General features: G+C 40.4%; 1 protein-coding gene across 1 annotated transcript in view; it reads right to left on the bottom strand.

The window, feature by feature from the left end:
- ZNFX1 (zinc finger NFX1-type containing 1) overlaps positions 1-18031 on the bottom strand; it is a 28377-nt gene that overhangs the window by 9078 nt on the left and 1268 nt on the right. The window contains exons 2-9 of the mRNA XM_007446393.1: positions 17133-17247; positions 11141-12949; positions 7103-7234; positions 5496-5644; positions 4770-4919; positions 3202-3316; positions 1671-1921; positions 58-197 (exon numbers count right to left, since the gene is read on the bottom strand). Coding sequence (XP_007446455.1) covers positions 58-197; positions 1671-1921; positions 3202-3316; positions 4770-4919; positions 5496-5644; positions 7103-7234; positions 11141-12949; positions 17133-17193 — 2807 coding nt within the window. The 5' untranslated portion in view covers positions 17194-17247. The remainder of the gene's footprint in view (positions 1-57; positions 198-1670; positions 1922-3201; positions 3317-4769; positions 4920-5495; positions 5645-7102; positions 7235-11140; positions 12950-17132; positions 17248-18031) is intronic.

Raw genomic sequence — 18031 nt, 5'->3', positions numbered from 1 at the left:
GGAAATTACATGGGCAGGCTGGGGCTGGGGGTAGCGGGGGCAGGATGGGCACAGTACCTATAAAGCTGCCAGCGAGAATTCAGGTCCAGCTGCCAAACATCCTGGATTTCATTGGCCTTGGCCTCAGTCATGGTGTTCAGCTTGCGAAGTTCAACCTTCACTTTCTTCTTCATTTTCTTTTTCTGGCTGCGCTGGGTCTGTAGATAGATATCAATACCAGTCAGAGTCACTGAGTAGAGGTGGGCCTGGTTCTAAGCCCGAGGCGAGGCTAGAGCACATTTAAAAAAGGAGCTGTCATCTCTGATGAACTTCTCTAAGTGTCTCACACTCTCCCAACAGATATTTCATTGCTAAATGAGGGCTCTGGAGCCAGTATGTCTGGGTTCAAAGTCCCATCTACCTCTTATTTGTTGAGGAACCTAGATTAAGTTACTGAACCTGAACCTCTATGTGCCTCAGCATCCCCTTCTATAAAATGGGAATAATAATAGTACCTCTTCACAGAGTTGCTGGATTGACTGAAGGAGTAAATACATGGAAAGCACTTTAGAAGAGTGCTGGCACTAGTTATTACTGAACATCTTTGACCACAGTCTGCTTCTCATTCCTAAAACATATGTCATGACAGTAGTGGAGGTGCATCTCTCTCATTAAATGTCATACAGGTCCGGCTAAGATGGTCTTAATGCCGTTATATCAAGATAGTACCTTTAACAAGTGGGTAAAAGGCACCATTTCGGAGAAAGTGCTCCCCCCTGGCTCTGCATGAGCCTTTAGAAGGACTGGCATGCCAGACAGATGTCACAATACTATGGACCCCCCCTCTGCTTCAAAACCAAACAGTTCAACTCCTCCAGAGGCCACATGGCAGAGATGCCCAAACCATGCTTCCAAGTATTGGGCTCATGATTCTGTCCCTCGCATAGAGATGTTGAACTCAACTAGGAGATCAGATTCAAAGCCAGCAGACTGGAGAAAGCTCCATTCAAAGCTGCCCTTAAAGTCCCTTAAATCATCAGTGGGGTTCAGTGCTCTATTGTCAGAGTAAGACACAGTAAATTCTGAAGACCCCTGGGTTCTACCAAAGGAAGGAGCAGACAGAAAGTCTGGGCATTTGTACTATTCTGGCTCTAAGAGAAGTATCAAATTTCAGGGTTATTGAAGGATGAATATTCCATCCAGTCTACACAGCTTACTTCATTCTGTTTTACTTGAATCCTCTAAAATCTTAATGCACAGACTTGTTTGTAGTTGAAAAGAGAATATCCATGAAAGCACCAAGCACTGAGACCGTTAAGTGTTTGATCTGACTCATATGTGCTGCGCTTCTCTAGAAGTTCAAGAGAAGCACTTGGCTACCTGCTTCCTGTCTTTCTAAGTTAGCATTTCTTGCCAGGGCCCCTCTAAAAGGCCATAATTTTTATACTCTTGGAAACTGGACCTATCTTATACTAGGATTAGGTTGTAAAAGGGTAAATTAAGCTAATTATGAGAATGAAGTGAATACAGTGCAACAGAAGTGAGTGAAAATCAGGGGCTGCGGTTCTGGTCAGAACAGATGCTCTCAGGCCTGTTTCAGGAGAGTTACCCACACCCACCTGGCAATAATAACTGAACTCCCATTTCCCACCCTGTTAGGACTTGCAGGGGCTACAAGGAAGTGAGCTTACCTCCCACTCTCCTGCAGCCTGCTCCTGCCCGGCTGCTGTTCCAGGGCCATAGTTGTCTAGCCTCATGGCCAGAAGCACTTTAGCCAACTCCTGTACTGCCCCATTCTCTTCCTTCTTCCGTCGCCGGGGCCTCACCACCTCTTCCTCCTCAATCATCCGGTCTGCTTGAATCAGTTCAGCCTCCTCTGCGATCTCAATCAGCGAACCCTCCTCTTCCCCTTCTTCCTCCTCCTCCTCCCCTTCTGCCTTGGCTAAGAAAGGAAAGCAGGCAGGACAGGGATGGAGACTCTTGAAGCCAAAGGACGAAAAAGGGTACCTATAAGAGCTTAGATGCATGAAGACATTCTTAAGGGGTTTAAGTGGTTACCCCTGGGTAGGGAAATGGGAGGAATGAGAGGGGAGAGAGACTTAGGTTTCCTTGCATACATTTTTGTTACATTTTAAAAAATCACATGAATGTATGCCTTTTTAAGGAAGGTTTTACTTATGTCAAATACATATACAAAGGAAAGTATACAATGTAAATGTGCAACTTAAAGGATTATAAAAGTATATGAAATGAACATCCAAGTACCTTCCACCCAACTTAAGAAGCAGAAAGTTACCAATTTCTTTGAAGAGCTTGTGGGCTCTACTAACCTGAATTCTATATTAGTCATTCCTCCCTTTTAACTTTACCACATATATAATATATATATATATCTTCAAACAACAACCATCATCTAGTTTTGACTTTTCTGAGCTCTATATAAATGAAATCATACTGTATATATCAATATTTTCCTATAACTTGTTTTTTTCATTCAGCATGTTTTGTTTTGTTTTGTTTTTGCGGTACGCAGGCCTCTCACTGTTGTGGCCTCTCCCGTTGCGGAGCACAGGCTCCGGACGCGCAGGCTCAGTGGCCATGGCTCACGGGCCCAGCCGCTCCGCAGCATGTGGGATCTTCCTGGACCAGGGCATGAACCCATGTCCCCTGCATCGGCAGGTGGACTCTCAACCACTGCACCACCAGGGAAGCCCAAGCATGTTTTTGAGAGTCATACATATTGCTGTATATGCTGTAATTCAATCCTTTTCACAGTTGTATCCATTATCTGAATAGATTGTAATTTATCCATCTGGTATACAAATGTGGATGGATATTTGAGTTCCTTCTGCTTTTCTATTATCATAAAGTGGTTTTGCCAATTAATATCGCCATTAGCCTCATATCAGAGTTCCCACTGCTCCATATTCTTTCAATGTGGGATTATATCAAACATTTTAATTTTTGCCAATCTAGTAGGTGTGTAATAGTATATCATTGTAGTTTTAATTCCTCTCGTTTCTAATGAGCACTTTTCATGTTTATTGACCATGAGGATTTATTTTGTGATGTGCTTATTAAAAGTCTTTTATCTGTTTTCCTATTAAGCTATTATTTGTCTTTTTCTGATTGATTATAGCTCTTTACTTTTAAGTCCTGCTCTTCTAGTCTTTACCATATTCCACCTTAAGATGTGATTCTAGGTAGACATGCACCTCTTACCTGTATTTTCAGGTCCTGCTGGAGCAACACTTTGGGTGAAAGAACCAACACCCAGACCCAGCCACTCCAGCATCATGGAATGCTTCCAGCCCTGGAAGCAAACCCATTCGCTATTCTGAGGAAAGAATGATTAGTCATGAGAATTCTATGACAACTAGCATGAGGAAAAGTCTTCTCAAAGGATCAAGAGGTAATTCCCTTAAAATTCTCTTAAAAATGCAACGTTTGGGCAACTGGATCATTTAATATGACTTGCATAGATTTAAAAACAAAAACTTCCTTCCTCTTTTGAAAAAATCAGGAGCTATGGGAGCAATGAGCCTGCATTCCTAAATGGCAACAAATGGCTGAAGTGGGCTGCTGCCACCCCTTTTCCAGTTTGCCTCAGTCCTTGCTGCTTCCCAAAGCCTCACATCTAGCCTGCTTCAGTCCTTTATAGGACTCTGACTGACCCTTTTAGGCTTTGGGGCTTGAAACCCTAGAAATCACCAACCCATTGATAGTAGAGCTACCATCTCACTGGATTCCTGGCCAACCACTTTACAGAGATCGTGTCAGGGACTTCCCTGGTGGTCCAGTGGTTTAGACTCTGTGCTTCCACTTCAGGGGGCACGGGTTCGATCCCTGGTTGGGGAACTAAGATCCCCGCATGCCGTGCAGTACAGCCAACAAAGAAAAAAAAATACACAGATAGCAGATACTTCTTCTAATATCCTTTGAAGGCAGGCATTATTATTATTCCTGCTTGACTGCTGAGGGACCTGAGGATCACACTGGCTCAAGTCACAAGTCTGTGTGAGCAGTCTGTCAAGTCCCAGGCCCTCTATATGTGCTAGGTTGCCTCGTTATGATTTTGTTTAATTTAATAAGCACTTAGAGCACACTTATTCAGTCAAGAGGTTTACAAATATTGACTTGTTTATTCAATAACAATCCTATAAGAATTAAGTTGATCTGTAAGAAATTGTCATTTTTGCAAGTTAAATTTTAAAATATTGGCAATTTCATGGGGTTCAACTTAATGTTATTATCCGCACTTTTTTTTTTTTTTTTTTGACTTGTTTATTCAATAACAATCCTATAAGAATTAAGTTGATCTGTAAGAAATTGTCATTTTTGCAAGTTAAATTTTAAAATATTGGCAATTTCATGGGGTTCAACTTAATGTTAGGTTAACTTTTTTTTTTTTTTTTTTTTTGCCATGCCTCACGGCTTGCGGGATCTTAGTTCCCCGACCAGGGATGGAACCCGTGTCCCCTGCAGTGGAAGCCTGGAGTCTTAACCACTAGACCTCAAGGGAAGTCCCTATACCCACTCTATTAAAGAGGAAACAGGAACAAGAAAATTAAGTAACTTGCCTAGAGCAAAATCAGTATTCACATCCAGCAGACTGGCTCCAGAGTCTTGTTTCTGACTAGTATATTCAGCTGCCTTTTCTCACAAAACGGAACTTTTCACATCACAGCAGCATCTTAGCAGATTATAGCTAATGCTTTGGACTTTTACTTCTGCTGCCAAATATGGGGACAAGAGAGATAGATGCTTGTGCCCCACAAGATGACCCCTACCTGTACTGGTCCATTCATCAGGCTTTTCCAGTGTTGGAGGGAGATGTACCTCTCCAGATTCTGTTCCCGTAGTACGCCACGCATGGTGCACTCCAGGGTCTGGGCCCCTTCATGCAGCTCTTGCTCTGACTCTTTCATTTGTGTCATGATCTATCAAGAACAGAGGGAAAGAAATGATGAAGAAGTATCATCATGTCCCAAACTCAGTCTCTGCCTTGAAGGAAAACAAAGCTAACACAGGAACAGCCAGTCTTTAACCAAAGGATTAATATCTAAAATGTCTAAAAACCTCCTACCAACTAGTAAGAAAAGGAAACAAACAATACAACCGAAAAGCATGCCAAATATACTGTGGTAGAGACCTCTCTCTTTTTTCCTCAGTAATAAGAACTCAAAGTTTTGGTTGGGCACAATGCTGCCCAGCTAGGAGATGATACTTACCTGGTCAACAGGCTGTAAGTAAAAGTGCTATGGGTGGTTTCGGGGAAGTTGCTTTAAGGCCCTGGCAGGGGCTGGGAGGGGTGGTGTGCCCTTCTCTGTCCTTTCCCCATCTTGGATTATGAGGGCAAACCGTAGGATTACCCGAATGGAATGCTGGAAGGAACCAGGGTCCTTCACAGCTTTGTGGAGCCTCCCTATCTCCCCTGGACTGCCTACCCAGAAAGCCACTGCTATCTTGGTTAGTTCTCCCTTGAGCTACCTCAGATCTCCAAAGCTGGGACTTACACTCATGTAGGCCCTTCGGAGGTGCATGGGGAGGTTGCGGCGGAATTCCCGCTTGTTCCTCAGCTCCCTCAGGGTGAATTGCTTCAGGATTTCACTGTTGCACCTTCCACCTACCCGCACAATGCTGGTCTTTTGACACTTATAGATGCCTGTGGAGCAAAGTAGAGCATGGCAGAGTTAAGAGGAGCTATGCTGGATTCTCTCAGGTGAGAACTGTATATGTTTGGGATGTTGTTGCAGCCAGTCCCTTAGGGTACAAACTGGTACTTACAGGGAACCTACCCCACCAGTGAACAAGAAGGCTCCAGAGATGATGTGACCTGTAGAGCAGTAAAGTGTGGTGCTTAAGAGCACAGGCTTTAGAATCAGACACTTGGGGACCCAAGTCTCGTCTGCACCACTTACTGCTATGTAACCTGGGGCAGGTTACTTAAGTTGAGCCTCAGTTTCTTTGTCTGTGATTTGAAGACAGTAATACTTTCCTTATAGGGCTATAGTCTGGATAAACGAGAGAGTATCCTTATAGCTCCTAGGGAGGGCCTGGCCCAAAGTAAGCATTAGTAAATGTTCTCTATTATTCACTCTACAGATATTTACTGATTGCTTATTATGTGCCAGGCATGTGTTAGTTTCTGAAGATACAGTGGTCAAAACACAGGCTCAGTTCCTCATTTGTTCTCATGTCTCACAGTCTACCAGAGAAGATACATATTAAACATTTTATCATAATAAAACTTAATACTATAAATACATGCTAAAAGTGTATAACAAGGGACCTTAACTAGCTTGGGTGGGGTAGAGATCTAATTTTTGAGGATCTAATTTAAACTGATACTCTAGGAATAAGGAAGATTTAATCTAGGTGAAAGGAGGATATGAAAGAGTGGAAAATAATAGTCTAAGCATTATTTTCCAAAGGAAAAACAAATACTTATTCATTCATTTATGCAGTTAGTATTGTTTGTCTAGTATGTGCCAGGATCTGTGAATACAGCAAAAAACAGGACCAATCCACTTAGTGTTTATAGTCTAGGGTAGAGACACACACAAATAAATTGGTATATATATGCTAATTAAGTATTTGAAGAAAAAAATACAAAAGGAGTCTTAACCTTGTCTGGGACCAAGAGGGCAAGTCCACATGAAATGAGACCTGAGGAATCAGCTGGAGCCATCCAGGCTGGATGCATCAAGATGGAGACAGCGGGAGAAAGAAAAAGTACATGCTAGGCAGAGGGAACAGCATGGGCCAAGGGAGAAGCTGGAGGAAGTCAAGAAACTGTAGACAGTCAGGGTTGCTGGAGTTAGAGAGAACAAGGGAAGAGGTAGGAGATGAGGTTCAGAATTAAGCTGGAGCAAACCACACACAGCCTTTCAGGTTGTGGACTTTATCCAAAGAGCAATAGAAAGCTACTGAACTTGCTGACGGTTCAACTACAAATGTCTTGATAGAGAACTATTTTTTTGTGGCCACACTGCACAGCCTGCAGGATCTCAGTTCCCTGACCAGGGACTGAACCCGGGCCACAGCAGTGAAAGCCCAGAATCCTAACCACTAGACCACCAGGGAACTCCCAACAGAGAACAATTTTGCCTACAGATATTACCTTCCAGAAACTGGTCCAAAGCATGATTAGTATAACACACAACCAAGATGGGGAACTTCTGGAGGCTAATTTGCCAAACAGCCTCGTTGGTTAGAAGGGCCTGAACAATTTTTAGACCCACATAGGTTTTACCTAAAAACAAGGAAAAAGGAGAGTTAAAAAACTTAGAGACTTTCTAAAAGGATTAATTATTACAGCAAATTATTATTATTATTTAAAAATTTAAGGTAATATATTGAGATGGTTTAAAATCCTAGAAGCGCAAATGGGTGTATTATGTCCTCCTCACTCTTCTGTCCCCAGCCACCTAGTTCCTCTTGGAAGTAACCAGCGTTACTAGTTTCTTGTGTAACTTTCCAGAGGTAGTCATTCTATGCACAAACAAAAACGAACATACAGTCTTTTTCTAGCTTTCCCCCTTCCTTTTTAAAATACAAACAGTAGCAGACTATTTTCACTGTTCTACATCCTGCTTTTTTCACATAATATATCTTGGAGGTAGTTCTCTATCAGTACATAAAAAGAATGCTCTTTCTGTTTTTCAGGGCTGTAAGGCATTTTTTTAGCCAGTTTTCTGTTGATGGACATATACATTGTTTCCAATCTCACATGGCAAATTATTTAGAAATGCTTTTTTTAAAAAATAAATTTATTTATTTTTGGCTGTGTTGGGTCTTCGTTGCTGAACGCGGGCTTTCTCTAGTTGCGGTGAGCCCCTGCTCACCGCAGGCTTCTCATTGTAGGGCTTCTCGTTGCAGAGCACGGGCTCTAGGCACACAGGCTTCAGTAGTTGTGGCTCGTGGGCTCTAGAGCGCAGGCTCAGTAGTTGTGCAGCACAGGCTTAGTTGCTCCGCGGCATGCGGGATATTCCCGGACCAGGGCTCGAACCCGTGTCCCCTGCATTGGCAGGTGGATTCTTAACCACCGCGCCACCAGGGAAGCCCTAGAAATGCTTCATAATATACCACAGTAGACTTAGCCTTTGTGATAGGAGTGAAAAACTCACAGAAATCAACATTGGAGTTAGAGTTATGGGCTCATTAGTAAATGGCCAATAATTAATTGTTTACAAACAGCTAAATTCTTACATTGTGTCAAGCTGAGAAGGTAGCCACTGTCCTAAAAAATACTCAATGTTGAGTGAGCAATACAAGAAAATAATACATTTCAGTACAGCTGAATACTTTTCAGTGTAGATAAATAACAATTTCTTCCTTCCTTTTTTTTCTTCAAATAATATGTACTGAGTGCCAAACAGGTGTTAGACACTGCGTGAGGTACAAGAAATACAATGGTGAGCAAAATAGCCATGGTTCTTATCTTTCTGGACCTGACAGACTTGCAGAAGAGAAAGATAATTAATCACACAAACAAATGTAAAAATCACAAATGTGGGAAATGAGAAATACATGGTACCAAGAAAACAAATAATTGGGATTCTGGCCTACTCAATGAGATTAGAAGAGGCTTCCCTGGGAAAGTGATAACTGAGTAAGAGCGGGCAAGGGGGAATAGGGCTGGACTGGTTGGGAGGTTCCTGACATCTTCCAGGGAGTGAGGACAAGGTCTGGCTCCAGCAGTTGAGATAAGTATGCAGACTGGGGAGAAGTTTCAGAGGTAAACTTGATTGGAACTTGATAATGGTTTGGCTGGGGTGGGGAACAGAAAAGGATAACTCCTATGTTTCTGATTTGAAGGACTGGATGGCTAAGGAGTCCTTTGGAGGAGAGAAGATCTTTATAATTCAATATTTACCCCATCCTCTCCTACTGCTTCCTTCCCCTTAGAATGGATACTTTTCGGGATTTCCACCTCAAAAATGACCCCCTTTGTCACATCCCTCTCAAACTCACAGGTAGGCTGTTTCTTAGTGTGTGTGTGTGTGTGTGTGTGTGTGTGTGAACCTAGCGTGAAATGATTATATTACTATACTTGGAGCTAAAGAGTCTCAAGTCAAATGATAACATTAGGGGAAATTAGTTGCAACATGCATATTTTGAAAATACAAACAGCTTCTATAAATCAGTAAGAAAAAGAAACCATTCAACAGAAATATGGCAAATACGAAAAGGCAATCCACACAAACAGTTATATAAATAGCTAATAAAGACAAGAAAGGATATTTAATCTCACTCTTGATTAAAGAAATACAAATTAACCACTGTGATATACATTTCCAGAGGACAATTTGGCACTATCTATTAAAATTACTAATTCACATATTCTTTGATTCAGTTAGGGATTTCTCTCCTGGATATATTCTGCTTCTGTGTGAAATGACTCACAAACAAGGTTATTCACTGACCTATTGTTTGTATCAGTAAATCTTTCCATAGGGAACTGGTTAAAGAGATTATGAACTATCTATACAATGGAATATTATGCAGCCACAAACAGGAGTGAGAAAATACTTATGCACCAGTATGAAAGGATCACCAAGGTATTTTATAAGTGAGCAAAGCAAAACACATGCAAAGTGTTTTCTAGCATAATGAGTCAAAAAAAAGTGGGGGGAAATATATATAAGTATGCATTTGCTTGAATATTCATAGAATATCTCGGGAAGGATAAACAGGAAGACAATAACACTGTCTGCTTTAGATAAAGGAACTGAGTGGGATGGTGGGAGGATAGAGACATGGAATTTTTAAAATATTTGAACCATTTTTTATTAAAACATAAGGTTAAAATTAATAATGAGCCAAAAGCTCTAACCTCTCAGATCAGCAAAAACTGCTGATGAACAAAGACTGATAACATACAACAATGCTGGAAAGTATATAAGGAAATGGGAACACTAATTCATTCTCGGTGGCAGTACAAACTGCTACATCCTTTTTCTTCTTCTAAAGCCCTGAAAGCATCACTTTAATTATGCAGATTTTCCCATCATATGGGTGTTTCTTATCAGAAAGAACTTTCCATTTTGTTACATTAATTTTTTATCATGAGTTGCCATTATTTTATCATTATTTTTAAAGAACCTCTTCCTGTTTTGTTTTTTATTTTTTAAATATTCTTTTGAGAGGTAATTTAGCAGTACCTACGCTAACTATTAATGTAAATTCCCACGTTAGGAAAAAAACTACAGAAATAATCAGCAGAGTACTCAGAGATAAACACACACAGATATAGATTATGAATACTTATTAAGCACTGTCTATGAAACCAAGAAAAAAAAATTCTTGGTGCATTCATGCCATGAATGCAGGCATGGTAAAAAAGAGTGAGGTATATTTCTAAATGTGACTGTAGTGTAAAGAATGTAAAAATATCCCTAACATGTTATATACATATATATAAATTGTAGGCCAATATATAGAGCATAATCTTGTTTTTGTTATTTAAGAAATAGGAAAAGTGTGCTATGTAAACATATAAAGACACAAAGATATATCAGTTTTAACTTTGGAAAACATCTCAAAAGACACATGTCAAACTGCTAATAGTAGCTATCATCTCAGAGGAGGATTAGAGAGTGGCACACGGGGAGGAGGATGTAGGGAGGTATACTTCCAAGAGAAGCAAGTCCAGTGTGGTAGAGAGAGAAGCCAGAAGCCAGCTTCTAGACTGCCTGAGTTCTAGTCTTAGGTCTGTCACTTGTCATCTGTGTGAGCTTCAACATATTATTCAACCTCTCTTTACCTTCGTTTTTTTCATCTGTAAAATGGAATGGTTTCTACCTCACAGAGTTGCAATGAGTTAACAGATGCAAATCATATACAGCAGTATTTGGTGACGAGTGCTATTATATACTTGATATTATTTAACTTAAATTTATATAAGATCAAGCAAATTAATATAGCCTGCGATGGAGCAGAAGTAATGCATCTCCCTAAGTCTGACCCCTCAGCAGTCTTACTACGCATACCAATGGGTCCTCACTGGAAAATCACTATGAGAAGCTGCTTTTTAAACAAGTTCAATGCCCATTTCAGGGGAATGTTTTAAACTGAGACATTCCAGAAACCTAGAGTCAAGCCTCCCTTGCCTATCTCATAGGGCAGATGTCATGTGCTCTGAAAATTTTTCTCTTACCTGTTCCAGGAGGTCCTTGAATAATAGCCAGTTCTCTTGTGAGAGCAAACTGCAAGGCTTCCATCTGGGAGTCATCCAGCTTCAGGGTTTCTTTTGAGGGCCACTGGCTGGGGTCTAAGACATTAACTCTGGGATGTCTCAAGCCCTCAGTATTCCTCAGAGATTCCCCAGTGGCAGAGGGATTCTTTATTAAGGGAGTGAAATCATATCTGCCCCCCATTAGCAAGTACCTTGGCTCCTTCACATAAGAGTCACACTCTACGATGTTCCTCTGGAAGGGGACGTCTTCCTCTTGGACTTCCTGGAGTCCTTCCAGGACGTGCCTATAGGCCTCAAAGTATGCAGTTGTCTCCACCATGAGGAAAGAGTCAGAGGGCTGGACATCTGTTAGCAGCTGTTGGCTCTGCTCATTGAAGCAGAGCTGAACAATTCCTCGGCAGAGATCTTCCTGCTCCCGATTAGACACGGTGGCAAAAAGAAATGTCTCAAAGTTGTCCTTGGACATGCACACCAAGGACCCATAGAGCAATCGCTTGGAGTTCTGCCAGCGAACAAACTTCAGTGGTTTTGTGTCAAATTGCACCTTGTAGACAATGCCTGTTGACGAACACACAGGGGTGATAATCCTGGTATCAAAGTAGATTCGGATGTCATCAAACTTTCTCTTCCTCAGGCCTTGGTCTTCAAAGCTTTGGAGAAGTTCCAAAATGCCCTCCCGCAAGGGTCTGACAAAATCCTCTCGCAGGAGTCGGAAGTGGGTATCCAGATAGATAGCAGTGCTGTCGTATTTTCCAGAAATGATGTTGGGGCGAAGGAATGGCCTCTCATCCAAGTGCACTTCATTGTAAGTGGGGTAAATGGGCATGGTCCGGTAGTTCTCAACATGGCCTTCTGCCTCAGGCTGCACAAGAGTGTAGGTGTCCACTCTTAAAGTGCCCTCTCGTCTCCTTTCCTGCAGATGTTCGATGATGGTCTGGACCTTTTCCAGGTTCTTCTCTGTCTCTTCTCCTATGTCAACACCAGAGGCTCTCAAAGCATTAAGAGAAGCTGGCAGGAGAGAAATGAGCATGGAAGTTTCCTGCACAGAGCTGGCAGGGAAGACACTTACAAGGTCCTGGAGGAGGGAGATGATGTTGCTAATGTGTTCTGGATACTGGTTTCGAACATGGGGGATGGATTCAGTGATCATCCCTACCACATAAGACGGCAAGCAGACTTTGAGGAACGTGGAATTCTTCAATATGCCCAGAACATGGAGAACGCTGTGGCGGTCCATTTTGGAACTGCAAGCCTTCCGAAGAACTTGGCAGATGAGCTCAAGGAAGTTGGACTTCATAAAAGAATGAGACAAGAGCTCCTTCAGTCCTAAACTTGTGGCAAGTGTGATGACCACCTCAGAGGGATCTTTCTGCAGAAGACTTTCTAGGAACTTGTAGCCCAGTTTCTTCACCTGCTGTGGCTGTTCTGCAGGCTTTTGGTGGGGGTTCCGCCACTGCTGAAAGTTTTCACCGGATCGTGGTGGTCTGCGGTTCCTTCCCTCCTGGTTGCCACTTCTCTGCCTGGTGTCATTTTCCTGACCATGTCTTTGGCTTCTAGGTTCATCATTGGCATGCCCCTCCTGGTTTCTCCTTCCCTGATGTGGGTTCCTGCCCACAGCCCCAAACCTCTCTTCTCTTTGCCGATGAGGAACAGGATGGTTGTTGGCCCTAGGATGCCTTCCGGGCTGGTTGGCTCCTCCTCTGAGAGCACTGGCTGGTGGATTATCAGCCTGATTTCTAGCTCTTGGTGGTAATTCTCCATCCATAGGCCCTAAACACAACGGGAATTTTGGGTAAGCACAATGATATGGACATACTTTCATTTTCCAAAACAACTAAGGAGCTTAGGTTTTATTTGGAGAGAAAAAAGGTTTCCAAGTCGTGATAAATATAAACTAGTTTACAATGGTTGTTGTATATATTACAAAAATATTGTTTTTGCAAAGGGTGCAAAAGAAAAAATAAACATTTGTTGAGTGCCTAATACATGATAGAGGATAACTACTCATTTAATCCTCACAAGCTGGGATTATTTCAGAAGCTCAACAAGGTCATCTCATTGCTTTCAGTCTCTTGGCCGTACCAAACAACAGTGAGAGCATGAGTTTCACAGCTAAACAGACCTGGTTCAAACCCTGGTCTAGGTACTTCCTTACTATATAACCTTGGCTAAGTTGCAAAATTTCTCTAAGCTTCACCATCTGGGTTGCTGTAAAGATTAAATGTTTATAAAATGCTTAGTATACTACCTGACACATAAAAAGCTCTCATTAATATTAAGTACTAACAGAAATACTAATAATTTTTTATTGGGAATACCCTATTGATTTCTAGGGCCACTGGTTCTGCCTCTAAACAATTAGGTCATAGGCAACAGAGACGTCAAATGGGATAAAACCATAAAGGGAAATGCCTTTCGAACTTTCCTCAGCATCAGATGGCAAAGGGGAAGGTAGGGCTTCCTTTACCAAGATGTTTTTGAGCCAAATAATAGATTGTGAAGGAAACTGAAAAATAAAACTCAAGTTCTATTTCAGGAAACTGAGAAATGAAACTCAAACTCTGATTCAGGAAACTGAAAAATGAAAATTAAATTTTCCTCCTTCCTGCAGCACGAGTTCATCGACCTAGTACTTACCTATTCCCAAGCCTCACACAAGGAGGTGTGGGGAGAGGGAGGAGACATACCCAGCACACACAGGAAAGCTACCATCATCCTGTGGCTGAAGCTGAATTTGTCTTCCTTGATCTGGCACACATTTCATAAGTGACCTTGGCCAACATACCCAAGCCCTTTTTCTTTAACTTTCCTTTTCTCTAAAACTGATTCTAGAGCTGACCCAACTTAGCAGGATGACTTGCAGATTTTAGAAACAAACAAAATAAGACTGTATGCCATGATTGGATGATAACAAATGTTATGAAAGTTTCAAATGCACATCATATTCAAGATGATTGTACCACTTCATGCCGTCAGATCCTAAATCCACTAATGTACGTTTCCTTGTTTTGTACGTTGTAGAGAAAATTTTAATGTGACAAGATAAAGGAAAATTTGGTAAAATATAAATACTGTAATACTGAACTTTAAATTTTTATAATTGTTACTTTTATATTTACTTTTCAAACTCCCAAGATATCATAAGAAAGTCCTACTTTTAATAATCTGATCTGATTAGAAGACTCAGTGTTTTGGAAGAATGGAAAATTGAATCATTTCTCATCCTTTCAACATTCACATAGCTCATAAAATAAAGTTCTAGAGTTCTTCCTCATTCGTTCCATGACTGAAACTCAGAAGACATGTCGCAAACTTAGGGAAAGGCAAGAATCCATTCAGTTTAGTTTCATTTTAGAAAGTTCTGAGCAAACAGAATAATCACTACAGTAGAGTGATGCTTTCGGAACTAACTTTGCTTTGGTGCCTAGGACTCTAGACATGTACTATCAAATACACAGCAACTAGCTATGTGTAGTTATTCAGCATCTTAAATATGACTAGTCTGAATTAAGATGTGTAAAATGACACATGGAATTTTAAAGACTTAACAGCAAAACATGTTAAATACCTCATTAAAATTTTTTATATTGATAACATCTTAAAATGATAATATTTGAATATTTGGGGGGAGTCAATACAAATATTAAAATTATTAAAGTACTATGAACACTAATTAGAAAAGATATGTGCACCCCTATGTTTATTGCAGCATTATTTACAACAGCCAAGATACAGAAGCAGCCTAAGTGCCCATCAACAGAGGAATGAATAAAGAAGATGTGGGGTGTACACAAACACACACACACACACACACGTATATACACATACATATGTACATATATATATATATAAAATGAAATACTACTCATCCATAAAAGAATGAAATCTTACCATCTGCAACAACATGGATGGACCTAGAGGGCATTATGCTAAATAAGACAGAGAAAGACAAATACTGTATGATTTTACTTATATGTGGAATCTAAAAAACCAAAGAAATGAACAAACACAAAAAAACAGAAACAGAGTTATAGATACAGAAAATAAATAGGTGGTTACCAGAGGGGAGGGAGGTAGGGGGAGAAGATAAATAGATGAGGCAAATTAAGAGGTACAAACTTACAGTTGCAAAATAAATGCGTCATGGGTATGAAATGTACAGTGTGGGGCATATAGTCAATAATTATGTTATATCTTTGTATGGTAACAGATTGTGTAACTAGACTTACTGTGATTATTTTGAAATATATAGAAATACTGAATCATTATGTTGTGTAACAGGAACTAACATAATGTTGTAGGTCAATTATACTTCAAAAACAAAGTCACAGAAAAGGAGATCAGATTTGTGGTTTCCCGAGGCAAGGAGTTGGGGGAGGGGGAAATGGATGAAGGAGTCAAAAGGTACAAACTTCCAGTTATAAGATACATAAGTACTAGGGATATAAGGTACAACATGATAAATGTAATTAACACCATTATATATTATATAGGAAAGTTGTTAAGAGAGTAAATCCTAAGAATTCTCACCACAAGGAAAAAATTTTTTTCTATTTCTTTAATTTTGTATCTATATGAGATGACAGATGTTCACTAAACTTATTTCAGTAATCATTTCATGATACATGTAAGTCAAATCATTTATGCTGTACACCTTAAACTTACACAGTGCTGTATGTCAATTATATTTCAATAAAACTGGAAAGAAAAAAAACTCCAAGAAAAGTACTATAATAGTAAAATATATTCAATTATAATAAAATGATATTATTTGGATATATTGGCTTAAATAAGACAAATACCAAATTTTATTAAATTAATATTAAGTTTTTAAAATGTATGTCACCTGTTTCTTTTTGTTTTTAATGATGCTACTAGAAAATTAAAAATTAAGTTTTGGGCTTGCATTATGTTTCTACTGGATAATGCTCCTCTAAACCAGTTACTTCCGGGGACTTCCCTGGTGGTCCAGTGGCTAAGACTCTGCGCTCCCAATGCAGGGGGCCCAGGTTCGATCCCAGTCAGGGAACGAGATCCCACGTGCTGCAACTAAGACCTGGCGCAGCCAAATAAATAAATATTAAAAAAAAAACCCAAAACAGTTATTTCCATTTCTGACACCTCAACACTACCTTTGCTAAAGTGAACTGCACCCATTTAGAAGCTCTCTTAAGGAAAGGGGACGGTCGTCTAGTCTCAGAGTCATTCACGTTATAGCTAGGGAATAAACCATTCTTTTTTTCTTTTGGCCATGCTGTGCGGCTTGCAGGACCTTAGTTCCCCAACCAGGGATTGAACCTGGGCCATGGCAGCAAAAGCATCAAGTCCTAACCACTGGGCCATCTGGGAATTCCCAGGAATAAACCATTCTTTACTTGAGAGATGCAGTCTATTTTGGTGGGCCTGCTCATTCATAAGTAACTCAATTTCCTTCCCATTACAGATTTTCTTCAACTTACAACTGGGTTACTTCCCGATAAACCCACTGTAGGTTGAAAACATTAAGTCGAAAAAGCACTTAATACACCTAATCTATCAAACATCATAGCTTAGCCAAGCCTACCTTAACATGTGCTCAGAACACTTACATTAGCCTACCGTTGGGCAAACTCATCTAACACAAAGTTTATTTTATAACAAAGTGTTGAATATCTCATGTAATTTACTGAATAATGTACTGAAAGAACAGGATGGTTGTCTGGGTACAGAATGGTTTTAAGTGTATTAGTTGTTTACCCTTGGGACAGAGTGGCTGACCGGGAGCTGCGGCTCACTGCCGCTGCCCAACATCACAAGACAGTATCTTGGCCAGGAAAAGTTCAAAATTCAAAATTTGAAGTTTGGTTTCTACTGAATGCATATTGCTTTTGGACCATCTTTTTGCAAAGTCAAAAAACTCTAAGTGGAACTATCATCAGTCTGGGACCATCTGAAGGTAGAAACCCTCACTCACCTCTGTGGTTAATATGAGGATTCCTGGGCCGGGCCTCTGGACAAGGTCTTCGGTCCTCCATGTCTGAGTCACCTGATTTCTTCCACGTTCACGTTACTTTCAGTTGTCTGGAAGTCTGCACAGGTTGACAGTTGTCAGTGCCTTTTGAAATACAGCATCCAGCAGGAAAAAAACCCAAATAGTATCAAGCTAATACTTTCTACCTCTACATCTTAATGATTCTTTAATTAAGAGTCAAACATAGATTTTAATCATGTGCACAAGTGTTCAATTCTGCGAATGCTCAGTTATGATACAAAACACTAAATTCACAATTTAGGATCAAATTTCAAAGGATCAAATTCCCCCTTCCCTTTATCCTTGTACTTTCTTGGGGTTAAGGGAGTGTCATCAATTCCCATTCAAAACTCCTGCTTGGTTTATGCCTTTAGCCAAGATACTTAATTAGTTGCTAGGTTTCATTTTCCTCTCCTATAAAACAAACAAATATTGTTGCCAGGACAGAAAGAAGTACACTTTTATTAACCCCCAAACCATGTATTTACCATTCCATCCAGCATTTATACTACATAATACTCTATAGCTTACAATACTCTATAGTACATAAACAATTAGTGAGCAGTTATCCCTATACTACTCTTTGGAACACAGCCAAACTGATTAAGTCCTCCGCTCTACTGAATCAAGAGAAAGAAATTACATGTTTCAATAACCAGGAGGCTTACCATCTACAGGATGCTGTTTCCTCAGGACCAGCTAGAAATCTGCAGTTCTTTCCTTCTCCTCTTTCTTCTATCTTGATGGTTTTCGACAGTAGTCCTGTAAGAGGAAGAGGAAGCCCCTTTTAAGGAAACTTCTCCATCCTACTCATACACATCATGTGGGCTGGGGCTAGGGAA

Source organism: Lipotes vexillifer, unplaced genomic scaffold (genome assembly GCF_000442215.2).
Source record: "Lipotes vexillifer unplaced genomic scaffold, Lipotes_vexillifer_v1.1 scaffold251, whole genome shotgun sequence".
In the NCBI taxonomy this organism is placed as follows: Eukaryota; Metazoa; Chordata; class Mammalia; order Artiodactyla; family Lipotidae; genus Lipotes; species Lipotes vexillifer.
Note: the sequence above shows the minus strand (reverse complement) of the source record. Positions and strands in the feature narration are given on the sequence as shown.